Source organism: Garra rufa, chromosome 10 (genome assembly GCF_049309525.1).
Source record: "Garra rufa chromosome 10, GarRuf1.0, whole genome shotgun sequence".
NCBI lineage: Eukaryota > Metazoa > Chordata > Actinopteri > Cypriniformes > Cyprinidae > Garra > Garra rufa.
The window spans coordinates 43,366,258-43,381,477 of NC_133370.1; the positions used below are offsets into that span (position 1 = coordinate 43,366,258).

General features: G+C 33.7%; 1 protein-coding gene across 3 annotated transcripts; it reads left to right on the forward strand.

Annotated features, from left to right (window-relative positions):
* Positions 1–1,363: 1,363 nt before the first annotated feature.
* Positions 1,364–10,533, forward strand: bcl6ab (BCL6A transcription repressor b). 3 transcript variants are annotated; one of them, XM_073848998.1, is made up of 9 exons: positions 1,364–1,436; positions 3,382–3,549; positions 3,639–3,860; positions 5,955–6,647; positions 6,733–6,824; positions 8,255–8,413; positions 8,496–8,626; positions 9,621–9,758; positions 9,853–10,533. In XM_073848998.1, the coding sequence occupies exons 2-9, from the start codon at positions 3,389–3,391 to the stop codon at positions 9,994–9,996; spliced, it is 1,740 nt and encodes a 579-aa protein (XP_073705099.1). In that variant the 5' UTR covers positions 1,364–1,436; positions 3,382–3,388; the 3' UTR covers positions 9,997–10,533. The 3 variants fall into 3 exon arrangements, with proteins under 3 accessions (XP_073705099.1, XP_073705102.1, XP_073705100.1); XM_073849001.1 differs by having other exon boundaries at positions 3,639–3,845; XM_073848999.1 differs by lacking the exon at positions 1,364–1,436 and adding an exon at positions 1,528–3,241.
* The last annotated feature ends 4,687 nt before the right edge of the window (positions 10,534–15,220 follow it).

Genomic DNA, 15,220 nt, shown 5'->3' on the forward strand with positions numbered 1-15,220 from the left:
AGTCATGAGTCTGTGTGTGTGTGTGTGTGTGTGTATGTGTGTCAGAGACCTTATTTGCCTCAGATGCCATCTTAATTCTATGCTGTAATCAATCTGTGACCTCCCGGATCTTGTGATGTTACTTTAGAGAGCATGTAATTAGAAGAGGGGAATGTTAAAGGGGAAAATGCTGTCAAAACTGAAAATTCCGACAGTAAGAAATAACACCTGCTTAAATTATCAAAAAACATTGTTTGCCATATTACACAATGTTTTGTCTTTAAACTTGTATAGGCCTTTTATACTGCCACATATGCTGACTCATTAAATGTATGTGAATACAGATAACATTTTTCTTGTTTGTGTTTCATTTTTATTCATTTAGCAGATGTGCAAATAAGCAAACGAAAGTGGTTTGAGCTTTTTATCTAGTAAAAACTGAGCAAAACCACAGTCAGTACAAACGTATTAATTTGGAGGAAATATCTCAAGCCTTTATGGAATAGATAACTCGCAAAATGTTAAATAATAATAATTACAACAGTGTAATAATAATATATGACCCTGGACCAATCAAAAGTTGAATAAATAAGCTTTCCATTGATGAAAAATATTTGGCTGAGATACAGTTATCTGGAATCTGAAATCTAAATATTGAGAAAATCGCCTTTAAAGTTCTCAGCAATGCATATTACTAATCAAAAAAATATTTTTTGATATATTTACAGTAGGAAATGTACTAAATATCTTCATGGTACATGATCTTTACTTAACTTCCTAATGATCATTTTGACCCTTATTGCCAAAAATGCTACCCTACTTAAGAATGGTTTTGTGGTCCAGGGCCACATCTAATAATATTGTGCTATTATAGTAAACCTAAGTCATCACTATTACATATTTGACATTAAAAAAAGACTTGTCAACATACATCCATGTGATTAACTTTGTAAATCAAAGTGATTTATCTTCATAAGACCTGAATGTAGTTTATGACGACAATGGCTGTGAATAGGAGTTGATTCAACATGACATAGGCTACTATACATATTATAATGGAGGGGTCACATCGGGAGGAACCATTTCTCTATGATCTGTACAGTAGTGAAAGGGTGGGAGGAGGAGTGACGTAGATTATGACCGCGTCTCTGGTGCAAACCAAAACATACAGAGACGCGGAGTGTGATTACCCCAACAGTGTTAATAAATAAGTTGCTAAAAGCAATAACCTCAAGCTTAAATGTTAAGTTTACAGACTTTAGAATAACCAATGTGATATTTCTGTTAAGCGACAATTTAGAACTATAGAACCGTGAGGACTGAAAGTCCGGATGTCCCCTCTTGTGTGTCAATGGTACGGTCCCCTGGTAAAATTCCGAGAATTGCGAACTGCGTCTTCTCAGAAGAGTTCTTCCAAGAACTGTCTTCGGTGGACACTTCCAAGAAAAATATACCAGGTGATTTTCTTCTATCTAGCAAAAAGTCTAGACTAAACACGAGCCGCTCTAATAGAAACGAGATATTTCTATAGATAATTTTGTTTTTGTTTTAAACCGAACTACTTTGTTGTATTGAGAGCTGTGTGGTGTTAATTACGCAACTCGACTTTTGTTGGCCTAATTACGCGAATTACTAATCTTATTCGTCTCATATGTCAGTTTCACTCCGTAAGGAGTTGCTTTTGATTCAGTGAGGTTAAGATGATTTAGGAAGTTCAGGATTGTATAATAAAGACAGATTTATGCAACTTTTTATGTGTGGGGAAACTAAGTTTATTGCGTTACCTGTAATAGACACCCTGCGTGGTCATAAACCAAGTATAGGTCGTATGCATTTAACATTTTAAATGTTAAAATTGCTGTATTTTTAGTTTGTCATGTAGCCATGCGTATGTATTAGCCTATACGCTCGCGAACTTGATCAATTTTATTGAAAATGTAATACATGGTTAATAAATTATTCATACAAACATATTTCATGTCCTTTTACGAATGCGTCAGCATTAAAGCTTATTTAATGTCGTGAGATTATTTTTATGCGCACCGTAGTCTCTATTTCACTACCGTTTTCGAATCGAAACACCTGTAATAGAGTCTCTCATGTGACTTTTATTCATAAACCTCTCGTTAATATAACACAAGGGTTGATATATCAACATAAAGCTTCGCTGTTCAACAAGTGGCATTCACAGGAAAGACTTAACGCTTGCATCACAAGTGTCTTAAATCATTTAACGTTAGCCTACTACTCCCTAGTGGTCTTTGTCTAAATGCAAAGAAATGCATTTTTTGTTTTGTTTTTAGAGCAAAGTTGATGCAGTTTCTGAAAATAATACCAAAAGTGTAACACGTCGTAATGGAGATCTGATTCATTTATGACCCTGAACCACAAAACCAGTCATAAGGGTCATTTTATGTTTATTTGAAATGGAGATTTATACATTAAGCCTACCTGAAAGTTGAAATAAATAAGCTTTCCATTGATGTATGCTTTACAGCTATTTGAAAAGGGTGCAAAAAATCTAAATATTGAGAATTTTGAAGTTGTCGAAATTAAGTTTTTAGCAATGCATATCACTGATCAAAAATTAAGTTTTGATATATTTATTATAGAAAATGTGCAAGATATCTTTATAGAACATGATCTTAACTTTATCCTAATGATTTTTCATTTTGATCATTTTGACCTGTGCAGTGTATTTTTGGCTATTGCTACAAATATACCTGTGCTACTTAAGACTGGTTTTGTGGTCTAGGGTCACATTTGATGACTCAGTGTCTGAAACCTAGTGCACTGCCTACTTAGACGGCATTTTTGTGGTGTCACATCTCTGATATAAAAGCTTAAATAATGCAATTTAAAATTGGTTGCACTTGTGATGGCCAAAAATGTTGTCTAGGTAGACAGCTCTCTGTGTTTGTCGACACAAATGCAATTAGTAAATATGAAAATTGTTTTAATATAGCAGGTATGGTGGATTTTAAAGATGTGAAAGAATGTATAACTTGTGTTTATGTGTGTAACATTAATTAGATACACTTTTTGTACTAACTAACCAAAATAAAATAAAATGAGCAAACTAACACATAAGACATGATTATAAAAGGATTGTGTATTTTCTCAAAGAATATGTAATACAAAATATTCACAGGCCTAATGTAAAAGCCAGTCATGTTTTCAGTTTGCAGCACTGTAGCATTGTGGACATCTAGTGTTCATTGGAGTAAACTTGCATGCTTCAGTTTTGACATGAAGATTTTAGGTTCGTAATAATATTGCAATAACATACCGATTAAAAACAAAATATGTGATTTAGTGTTTTTTTGATATCTAAGTGTTGTTGTTGTTTTTTTTTTTTTGCATGTGTAATTTTGTATTCAATTTTGAATTACTTCCGTGCAGGTGAACAATGTCAAGTGCAGCAGACGGCTGCATCAAGTTCACTCACCATGCTGGTGATGTGCTGTTCAACTTCAACCGCCTCCGCAGCAGAAACATCCTGACCGATGTAACCATTGTGGTTGGTGGGCAGCAGTTCCGGGCCCATAAGACTGTTCTCATGGCATGCAGGTAGTGCTATGTTTTTTGCATTTTGCAAAATGCTGAATACGTGACATGCACAGTTGGTGACATTTCTATTTCATCTTGTGTTTCCCCAGTGGCCTCTTCTACTCCATGTTTGCAGATGCTTATAAAAGCTCCTTGAGTCTCATAAGTTTAGATCCAAAGGTGGACCCAGATGGCTTCGCCATATTGTTGGAGTTCATGTATACGTCCTGCCTCACGCTTAAAGATAGCTTCATTGTTGCCACCCTCAACACAGCCACATACTTACAGATGGAGCATGTGATGGATACATGCCAGAGGTACATAGACTCCAGGTGAGTCATTTAAAAGGCACATTCACACACAGACATGTGATTTGTAACATTCTAATTAAAAACATATGATTTGATTTATAAATTAAATACATGAAAAATGGAATTCACTTATATTATATAATTGGAATTTATATTATATTTATATTATTTGTTATAATATTTATTATATTATATTATTTATTTATTTATTTAATATAATTTATTTTTTATTATATACATATTTTTTGTCATTTAATTTTTATTTATTTAATTTGTACACAAAGTATAAGAAAAATGATACATTTTCATCTGCTTATGTGTTCTCTCTATATATAATTTATTTATTCAATATTATTTATTTTTTATGATATGTTATAATTTTTTGTCATTTAAATATTGAGAAATTGTTTTTACGTGATAATTGTACTTTTTGACACATTTTTCTGTTAATTTACATTATAAAATGTCATGTGCTCAAATGCCATAATAAATATAATATTCTTAAATATGTATGTATGTAATGATATTAAATACAATGGTATAATATAAATTATATAACATAAATTATATATATATAAAATACAATTTATTTATTTTTGTATTATATATTATAATTTTTTAATCACATTTTATTTATTTATTTGAGAAATTTAATTTAATTTAATTTAAATTTTTTGACAATTTTTTTTTACAGTATAAAATGTCATATGCTTTAGGGCCCCAAAATATAATTATTAATGATATTCCTAAATATGTATATATTTAATTTTTTTAATTTTAAAATACAATGGTAATATATATATATATATATATATATATATATATATATATATATAGATAAATTATAAATTCTTTAATATATTTTATTAGATATTATAACATTTTAAAAATTCATCTAATTTATCTATTTAACACACACAAACACACACACACACACACATATATATATATGTAGTAATTTTTTAGTCCTTTAAAAAATTTTTAAAGAAATGTAATTTTTATTCATTCAAGATGTAAGAAAAATATGTTATGTGATATTTTTTATGTGATAATTACTTTTTTTTACATTATAAAATGTCATATGCTTTAAGGCCCCAAACCATAATAGTTGATATTCTTAAATATGTATTTTTTAAATTTTAAAATACCATGATAGAATATACATTATATATATATTAATTTTAATTATTAAAATTGCGATTAATTGAACATGCTTACGTTTTGCCATAGGTCTGTTCTAAAGACATTTTGTCCTACCTTTACTAGGCAGGGCTCAAAATTGTGAACGTATTGGTCGCATATGCTCCCAAAATTTAATCTGCGTGACCTGAAATTATATTTGGGAGCATTCGTGCGAGTGCGAGAAACTGTTGTGGTCTGACTTGGTTTCATTTCTTTACAAAACTTTCGCTAGCCTAACTACTGCACAGACTGCTGTGAGCTGATACAGTGACAGGTTCGCCATTCTCTCTTTCGATTGTGAAAAATAAAAGCTCTCCACAAACTGCTTTTGAAGAAATATAATATATTTCGTGCTATAGCGTACATTCTGTCAGATACAATTCTGGCGCTTCCGTGTCCATATACGTTACTGAACAACACGGCATTCATCCACATCAGATGATAACTCAGCGGCAGAGAACCACTCACACAGGGGCGTAATTTTCACTGGGGACATGCTTTTCAAAATCCTGTTTGTGTCCCCTCATATTTCAAATTGTTTTGTTAAAATAATCTCTTTTATTGTAGAATGCACGCTCAGCGCCTTTGAGAGTCTCGCAAGATCGTTAAAAAGAAACCAAAAGTAAAACGCGGACGTGCATTCAAAAGCAATTTTAATATCCCGCGTTTAGAGAACGACTCCTCAATGCGCGCAAATTAGGCTACATAAAATATCTAGGCAGTTATTAGTATGTGATGTGATTTTTTTATGCGATTACACCATATCATATGTTTGAAGTCAGTCATAAAATCGAAAATGGTATAAATGTTTTTAAAACCATACAGAAACCCCAATTACAATACTTGCCACATGTTCTAACCTAGATTTCCTTTTCTTTATCTTGGAAATTGTTATATCACTGACTCATCATCATCTGCTGGTTTTTCTTAAAGGGGCTTGTGTGTAAAGCAGAGCAGAGCAGAGATGCTGGTTAATCACGGCCGTTTATCTTCAGAAGCTCCCTTTATCCTCAGCGATGGCCTGAACGCCCAATCCAGCGTGAACTTCAGCACTTACGGTCCTCCCAGCCTGCACTATGCAGTCAGCACTTCCACCGAAAGCCCTTCTCGCTTCTACAGACATCTACCTCTCCCTCTAGACAGCTCCAACACCACAAACCCCCTCTGGCAGATCCCAAAGACCGGCGTAATAGCCCGTCAGCAGCACTCCCCGCCAGACAGCGGAGTCTCAGCTCGGACCGTGACTAACGGAGGAGCCACGGAAGCCAAAGAAGAGAGGAACCGTCCATCTGTGCTCTTTCGCTCAGCTCGAGCTGAGGCAGACAGGAAGACTCCGGTTCTGGAGGTGGAGACCATCGAACCGTGTCACATCGGCGGGCCCAAGAGCCCTCTCAGATCAGACTGCCAACCCAACTCACCCGCAGAGTCCAGCAGCTGCAGTCGAGGAGCGGCGTCTCCTCCCAGCTCCATCAATCACCCAAAGGCCCGCAACTGGAAGAAGTACAAGTTCATCGTGCTGAACTCCACGGATGGAGCGAATAACAATAGCTCACCAACTCCATCCCACATGGTCACAGAGTCCACCAACAAAAGCAATGAAGCCAGAGGACTTGTTATGGATAGCAGGTCAGTGTAGCTACATTTTAAGGATGGCAATGCAAGTATTAGCATTCAGCGGAGAATTTGTAAACATGGTTTTATGTGTTTCTAGCTCTACTGATGAATGCATCAAAACAGAGGAGCGTGACTGTTCATTTTCCAACACTTTGACAGAGGAGAGCAACACAGGACCCACAAGATCAGGTGAACACAATTTCTTCAAAATGTCAAAATGGTTTTTAGACCAAGTTTCAGTCAGAATAGTCAGAGAAACCTTTTTTCCCCATAATTTGAGATACACGATTTTTTTTAAAGGCATGTAAGATTTTACTGGCCCTAATCTTTTTCTGTGACCCATTTTTGGGAAATAATAGTAATTATTTTTAAAGGTAATAAAAAATAATGATATTTATTAGTATTTGGGTATTATATTATGCATAATGTAATGAAATACCTAAATTTTATTAAATGGTAATAATAAATGTTAAAATAATTTATGAAATAAATAATGAAAAAGTCATGATAATAATAAAACTCACTTAAATATCAAAATATTTTAGTATTTCGTATTGTAATTAGTCGATAATAATATTTATTTGTCAATAATAACAGTTAATTATTACACAGTATTAATAGTAATTTTCTTTTTATAAAATATAATAATAATTCTAGTGATAATTATTAATATTTAGGTATTATATTGGATATAATGTAATGCAATACCTAAATTGTATTTAATATTATTAATAACTATTAAAAAAAACTCATAACTCATAATAGCAATACTAAGGTGTGTTCACTTAAATATTTACTATTTTAATTAGTCAATAATAATAACATTTATTTGTCAATAATAATAATATTTAGTTATGACATAATAATAAATAATAAAAATAAAAATCTAGGCCCCAGTCAGTTTTATAAAAGTGTTTTAATGTTTAGTAGTTATTAATTATTATTACTATCATATTATTATTATTATTAAAAATGTTTAGTTATTACGTTTTATATATGTGTTTTATATATAAGTGATGTATGTTTAATAACCTCTTTAAATATTAAAATACTAGTAATATACATAGTAAACATTTTAATAGTTATAGACATATAACAGTCATATTTAATCATATTTAGGAATTACATTGTGTGTGCGTGTGTGTGTGTGTGTGTGTGTGTGTGTGTGTGTGTTATATATTTATTTGATGTACATGTAATACCTGTTTAAACAATATATAAATGTTTTAATAGTTAATATTAGTAATATTTTAACAATATTTAGCTATTACATTACATATTTTACGTGAATATACCTGAGTTTTATTTTTGTTAATTATTTAGCTGTCTCTTTGGGGCCCTCTACTGGTCACAGTATTAACATCTGAAACATGTGCATGAATGTGAAAAATAAAGCCAAGTTTTCCCACAAAGTCTGCTTCTCTACTGTTGCAGATAATAGTCCTTTGACATCTTATTGTTATTATATCAATGTTATCATAACCAATGTAGATACATCAGATATTGAAGACAATCTGAACAAACAAATCTGATTTTATCACTCACAGTCAGTCCTACAGATCTGAAATGTGTCCAGTCAGTGTGAACGAAGCCTAATCTCTGTTCTGTTGTCTTGCCAGAGGGATACAGACTCTACTGCAACGACTGCGAGTCCAAGAGCGAATCTGACGCAGAGAAGCCGCGGTGGCTGCAAGACGGAAAACCATACAAATGTGACCGCTGTCAAGTCATGTTCTGCTATAATGGAAATCTAGCGAGCCACAAATCCATCCACACAGGTAAAGGTGCAGTTTTTTTGGGACTGTGCATGCCATGCTCTGCATTGCAGTTTTACATTTTTATGCTGGTTTATTATAACAGGAGAAAAACCGTATCGCTGCAACATATGTGGAGCTCAGTTCAACAGACCTGCCAATCTGAAAACACACTCGCGGATCCACTCAGGAGAAAAACCATACAAATGTGAAACCTGCAGCTCACGCTTCGTGCAGGTAAAATCAAACCCTCAACACGTTTAAAGAAAATTTCACTTTCAGAACGAAAATTTACAGATAATTTACTCACTCCCTTGTCATCCAAGATGTTCATGTCTTTCTTTCTTCAGTCGTAAAGAAATTATGTTTTTTGAGGAAAACATTTCAGGATTTCTCTTCATATAGTGGACTTCTATGGTGCCCTTGAGTTTGAACTTCCAAAATCCAGTTTAAATGCAGCTTCAAAGGGCTCTAAATGATCCCAGCTGAGGAAAAAAAGGTATTATCTAGAGAAACAATTGGTTATTTTCTAAAAAAATTTTTAAAATTGATATACTTCTTAACCTCAAGCGCTCATCTTGTCTAGCTCTGCATCAACTGTGCATTCTGGTTCAAGACAGTTAGGGTATGTCGAAAAACTCCAATCTCATTCACTTCTCCAAATTTAAAATCATTCTACATCGCTGCAGAAGTACCGACCCAGTGTTTACAAAGTTAACGTGCAAAGAAGATTAAACATCCTTTACAAAAAAGGTAAAACAGTGATGTAGGGCGATTTTGTAGGTGTAGGAGAAAATGAGATGCCCTAACAGTCTTGAACCGCAATACGCAGAGTTGATGCAGAGTTAGACAAGATGAGCATTTGAGGTTAAAAAGCATATAAATTGAATTTTTTTTTAGAAAATAACCAATCATTTCACTACATAAGACCCTTCTTCCATGGCTGGGATCGTTTAGAGCCATTTGAATCTCCATTTAAACTGCATTTTGGAAGTTCTAACTCAAGGGCACCATAGAAGTCCACTATATGGAGAGAAATCCTGAAATGTTTTCCTCAAAAAACATTTCTGTACGACTGAAGAAAGAAAGACATGAACATCTTGTATGATAAGGAGGTGAGTAAATTATCTGTAAATTTTAGTTCTGGAAGTGAAATTCTTCTTTAACAGTTAACAGTACAGTTTTGATGCAAAACAAATGCACTTCATGTTCTACTTTTATAATTTTTCAGGTGGCTCATTTGAGGGCACACGTACTGATCCACACTGGAGAGAAACCATACCCGTGTGACATCTGCGGCACGCGCTTTCGCCACCTTCAGACGCTGAAGAGTCACTTACGAATACACACAGGAGAGAAACCTTATCATGTGAGCATTAACGTCACATTTCTTCACATCTCAGTGTTAAATTGTAGAATTAAAGAAGCCCTTAACATGAACTGTTCTTGGTTTCTCATTTCAGTGTGAGAATTGTGACTTGCACTTCCGCCACAAGAGTCAGCTGCGTCTGCATTTGCGACAAAAGCACGGAGCCATCACCAACACCAAGGTCCAGTACCGCGGAAGCAGAACAGACCTGCCTGCCGGCTCCCTCGTGACCTCTTGAAACAACACAAAGCTCTTTAGAGACTTGACAGAAACATTTTAGTTCCTTCAGTGGTACGGCCACAGAAAAAAAGCCATACGAAAATACAGATTGTTATGATAGTGACTGTGTTTACTCATATTATTTCTTAAGCATGGAATGATTTCACCCGAATATCATGATTGTTTAAGATTTTAATAATAATATGAACACTGACTTCCAAGCATTGTACGTCAAGTTCTCGAAACTAGTCCTAGTGGAAGATTGAATATATGAGAACATAATTTTATCTCTAGTATTTATTTTTTATTAAGAAGAATGGTATTTCACTCCCTCTCCAGTCAAACTATGCACTGTATATATAATATACAACGGGAAATATTGGTACAAAATAATTATGCAATTGCAGTGTAAATGTTTTATCAGTGTGGTACATTTAAAGAAGCTCTCTGCTCTGCTCTGTCTGACAGTTCTGTTGTATTTCCATGTATTTGTACAGCTGTTTTTGGTACTAGAGGGCCGAAGGTCCTTGCAATTAAAAATTTCATACCAAACAAATGAGTGCAGTTTTAGTTTTTTCGCCATATTTGTGACCCTGGACCACAAATCCAGTCTTAAGTAGCACAGGTATATTTGTAGCAATAGCAAAAAATACATTATTTGGGTCATAATTACAGATTTTTATTTTACGCCAAAACTCATTAAGATGTTAAGATCATGTTCCATGAAGATATTTTGTACATTTCCTAGGACTGGGCGATAATTCGATAACAATAATTATCACAATATAGTTTTTTTTTTTTTTCTCGATAAAACGATAATGACAGTTCGATAAGCGCTCGATAATGTTTACTCACTATGCGTAACGCTGCGCAGGCATTTTGCAGCCTGCACTTCCGGATGCCGCACGCAGTATTTAGTTTACAGCCACAGGGCTCTACAGTGCGAACATTTCACTCGCATTTGCAACTGACTGTAAAGCGGAGCTTCAAAGGTTTCTACGTGTTTTTACAATGTTGACTAATGTATCACAGACACATCTCACGAATCCTTTCATCAATAAAGTGTAGAGAGAGTGTAAATAAGAGACTGACTGCAGTAAAGAGAGCGTCGTTGATTATAATAGAGCTTTGTGAAATCGCGAACTAAGATGAGTGACAGCCTTTAATCATTTTTTAGGGAGTTTGTAAATGAGACATTGATCAGTTAAATAGACAAGAAGTTATTATTAACTGACTTACATTGACTGACTACAACACTTTAGCCTGATTTTGCTCTATTTTGTCATCAAAAGTAGTCTGAAACAAGTCACAACTGCGCGCATCTCCATTCAAACACAGCGGTGTTTCGTTTATGAATGAAACGTGCTTTTTTAAACGAATCTAGTGAAATGATTCAATTTCCCATTCATAAAGACAGTCGCTTGGTTTATTGCCGAATGAACCACTCGTTCGAATGAATCAAAAGAATGATATGATTCAGTAATTAAATCAGTCTCTTGGCGCCACCTGCTGGCAGATCTGTTCAGTTATTTAAATCTTTAATATTTCTGTATTCAAATTTTTTTATTTAAAACATTAAACTCAACATAAATTTATGATTTTTTCATTGCACTCATGTCACCCCTGAGCCTCATTAAACACATGAAAAGGTAAAAACAAAGGTAAAAAACTTAATTCAAATATCACCTCATAATAGGAAGGCAATTTTTTTTTTATCAGAGTATTGATTATTGTTTAGAATGTGCTCCTAAATCATTTAAGTTAGGAGCACAAGTACTCCTAGCAAGAAAAGTAAGCGTAGAGCCCTGAGCCATTATTTTTTTTATTTATATTGTCAAACAGCTAAAACATTTTACAAAATGTTTTAAATCAGCTGCACAAAGGAATTGCATGCTGAAAAGATTTGTCTATTCCACTGATTCTTGAAAATTTGGCAAAAACATGTCCCAACAAGAAAAGTGCTCATTCTGTTGGAAATGAAGAACATTTTCATAAATCAAAAGAATCAAGATTATAATCAGAGGGTCAGTTGCACATATGTAAGGTTCTTTTATAGTTTTCTTTTAATTTTGTATTAATTTAATTATCAAATCTGGCCCATTGCCTACAAAATCACTTGTCCTCAGATAGGAGATAATCATTTCAGCTTGATTAAAAAAGCAAAAAGTAATCATTTAATTGAATAATAATTTTACTATATGAAAGAGTACATTGTAATATGTATCACAAATTACAAACACTGTGTTTGAATAATATTTACAATTATTTTTGGTTGCACAAAATGTGTCCCACATATGCGTCACCACCGTCAGATATTTATAAAAAAGCAATAAAATCAGGCAACTACAAGGTCAACTGCATTCCTGAGGACCACATTATCAAATCTTCAGCTCTACTGTATGCTTCAAGATCAGCCAAGCTCCTGTAAATTTGCTATTTTCTCTTAAAATTGTTCATATTTTTGGACACTGCTACTGTGGCAACCATAACATGTCAACACCGTCTCTTTTGTATAAATAATATTAGATTTGATTATGACATAAATGTATACTTTTTAAAAACAAGTCTGAAGTAGCTAGCAACAGAGTGAAAACAAGATGGCTATTGTGAACAACTAATGCATATCATGGGAAATAGTAGGTTTTTGTCACCACCGTCAGATGTCACCACCGTCAGGTTTTCTGTCTGACGATGTTGAAATATTTGAAAAATGTTTTATCAGAGTGCTCAGGATTGTTATTTGTTGGACCAAATAGTTAAATAAAGTTATTAAACAAGAAGCCGTTGACTTGAGTGGTATACAATTTGGAATTTTATGTTGTAATGAGGCCACTGTCACCACCGTCAGATTAGTGTCACCACCGTCAGAGGGAGTTTTAATTTTTTTAAATAAATATGCATAGGGGCCTACAATATATTTTGTCAGTGCTGCTGAGTTAATAAAGTAATAGTCTCTTTTAATACAAAAATACATTTGTTAAATAAAAAACATTTTTTGTTTGATTTAAGCAAAAAGTAAACGTTGTAAAACACTAAAAAGTAAAACGCCTATTTTATGAAAAAAATACAAAATGGGGAGGTGACACCAGTACATTGCTGAAAAGCTAAGACCTTGGTCTATAATAATATACATTCAGATGGTGTAATTAAACACATTTTTTTTTTGGAAAATTAAAACCTGTTTTATCCAAATTCTCAAGAATCACTGATTCTTATATTTGTTGAATGATAAACATACTTAAAAATCACTTTGCAAACTCTGCATTTACAGTCAGAGCCATGTTACAAGTGCTGTATCATATTACAGTTCTTATTTTTTTTATAAACGTTTTATATATTCTATAATTAGTAATAATATTGTATTCTATTGATGTTGATTTTACTAGTAATATTCTAATCTGTATTCTACCTCAATTGATCATTGTTTGGAAAGTATTTGTCATGTTCTGACAATAAACCATAAATAATAATTAACTGTCTGTTTTTTCTTTCATTCAGGAGTAAAAATCTGCCTTTAAAATTGATAGATATAAAGATTTGACATTTATAGTGATAATTATCAATATCGACTGATATGAAAAAAATTATCGTGATATTTTTTTTTGCCATATCGCCCAGCCCTAACATTTCCTAATGTAAATATATTAGAATTTAATTTGGACAACTTTAAAGGCGATTTTCACAATATTTTGGTTTTGTTTTGCACCCTCAGATTACAGATATTCAAATAGTTGTATCTCAGCCAAATGTTGTCCTATACTAACAAACCATTGATCAATGGAAAGATTTTTCAGCTTTCAGATGATGTATAAATCTCAGTTTTTAAAAAAACTTACCCTTATGACTGGTTTTGTGGTCCAGGGTGACATTTAAGAATATTTAATAGTTCACTCAAACATTTTTAATATCTGTCATTACTCACCCTCATTTCGTTCCAAACCAGTAAGACCTTCTTCGTTCATCTTCAGAACACAAATGAAGTTATTTTTGATGAAATCTGAGAGCCTCCATAGACATTCACGGCCCAGAAAGGAAGTAGGGACATCGTTAAAATAGTCTATGTGACATTAGTGGTTCAACCGTAATGTTATGAAGCTACGAGAATACTTTTTGTGCGCAAAGAAAACAATATTAACGACTTCATCATATTTCTTCTCTTCTGTGTCGGTTGACGCCGCGCGTTCACGACAGTAATGTACCACGATGCTGTAGCCATACTGAACCGTTGGAAATTCATTTAAAGGGGCAATTTTCTGAAATTTAAACTCGCGACTGACACCTGTGGCCAAAAACGGAACTGCTCTTCCTTTCTGCTCGCTCTCGCAGCGCGCGCTCCTACGTGCAAACTTCACAAGTCATCCGCTGCCTGCAAAGAAGTCAACATTATGTTTACAGAGGTAAGAACAGTCAAATACATATATTGTTTGAGAAACTAAGTTTGTTTGCAATAATAGGCTAATTGCTGACTAGCAGTGGTGGCAGCAGAGTGATCTGAAACGTTTAACATGAACGCGCTTGACGTCAGATCAGCAGACAGCGAGCGAAAAATCCGACCCGACAGAAAATACTAGGAAAAATATGATACAGGCTTATAGGTGCACCACTGTGAGCTGACAAGGTGTCAGTATGCTCATCAGGAGATGTTTGAGTCATAAATGGTCAAATAAAAAGGCTATTGTTACGTTTATTTTGGGGAAAAAGTTGCACATAGCCCCTTTAATCAATGCTAATAATAATAAGACTAGTTATAGGACATAAATATACACTTCTCTTTCAAAATATGTATCAATTTTGACCCAAAATATTGATTAAAAAAAGACGTGAACATGTCAAACTAGTCGTTTTGTTCAGGCATATTATTGTTACACACATTGTCCAAAAACCACAGAACCTAATCATTCAACATATTTCCACATTGTTTGTCTAACACTAGATGGTGGAAGTGTCACACTGATTCATTCACTTAAGTACTGAGGTCTATTATAAGGCTCTTATTAAGCTCATAGTTCTTTCACACACACACACACACACACACACACAAAAACTGCATAAGCGTAGCTTTGTCCAAAGGGTGATTGTTGTGCAGAAACATGAGAGGTCCTTTCACACAGCTTTATACCTCTAGTGCATTTAAAGGTCCTGGACTATTAGTAATAGTCCATTATTTTCCTCCAATGAACACGAATAAATGTCAAACAATGTGTGGACATGCTTTTGTAGTTGAGAAACTCGATATTTGAATA

What these genes read in the sequence shown, in the direction of transcription:
- bcl6ab (XM_073848998.1), top strand. Translation starts at nt 3,389, where the DNA reads ATGTCAAGTGCAGCAGACGGCTGCATCAAGTTCACTCACCATGCTGGT. An exon ending in CAGAGGTACATAGACTCCAG is followed by an intron (nt 3,861 to 5,954) that starts GTGAGTCATTTA and finishes TTTTTCTTAAAG; the next exon opens with GGGCTTGTGTGTAAAGCAGA. An exon ending in CCACAAATCCATCCACACAG is followed by an intron (nt 8,414 to 8,495) that starts GTAAAGGTGCAG and finishes TTATTATAACAG; the next exon opens with GAGAAAAACCGTATCGCTGC.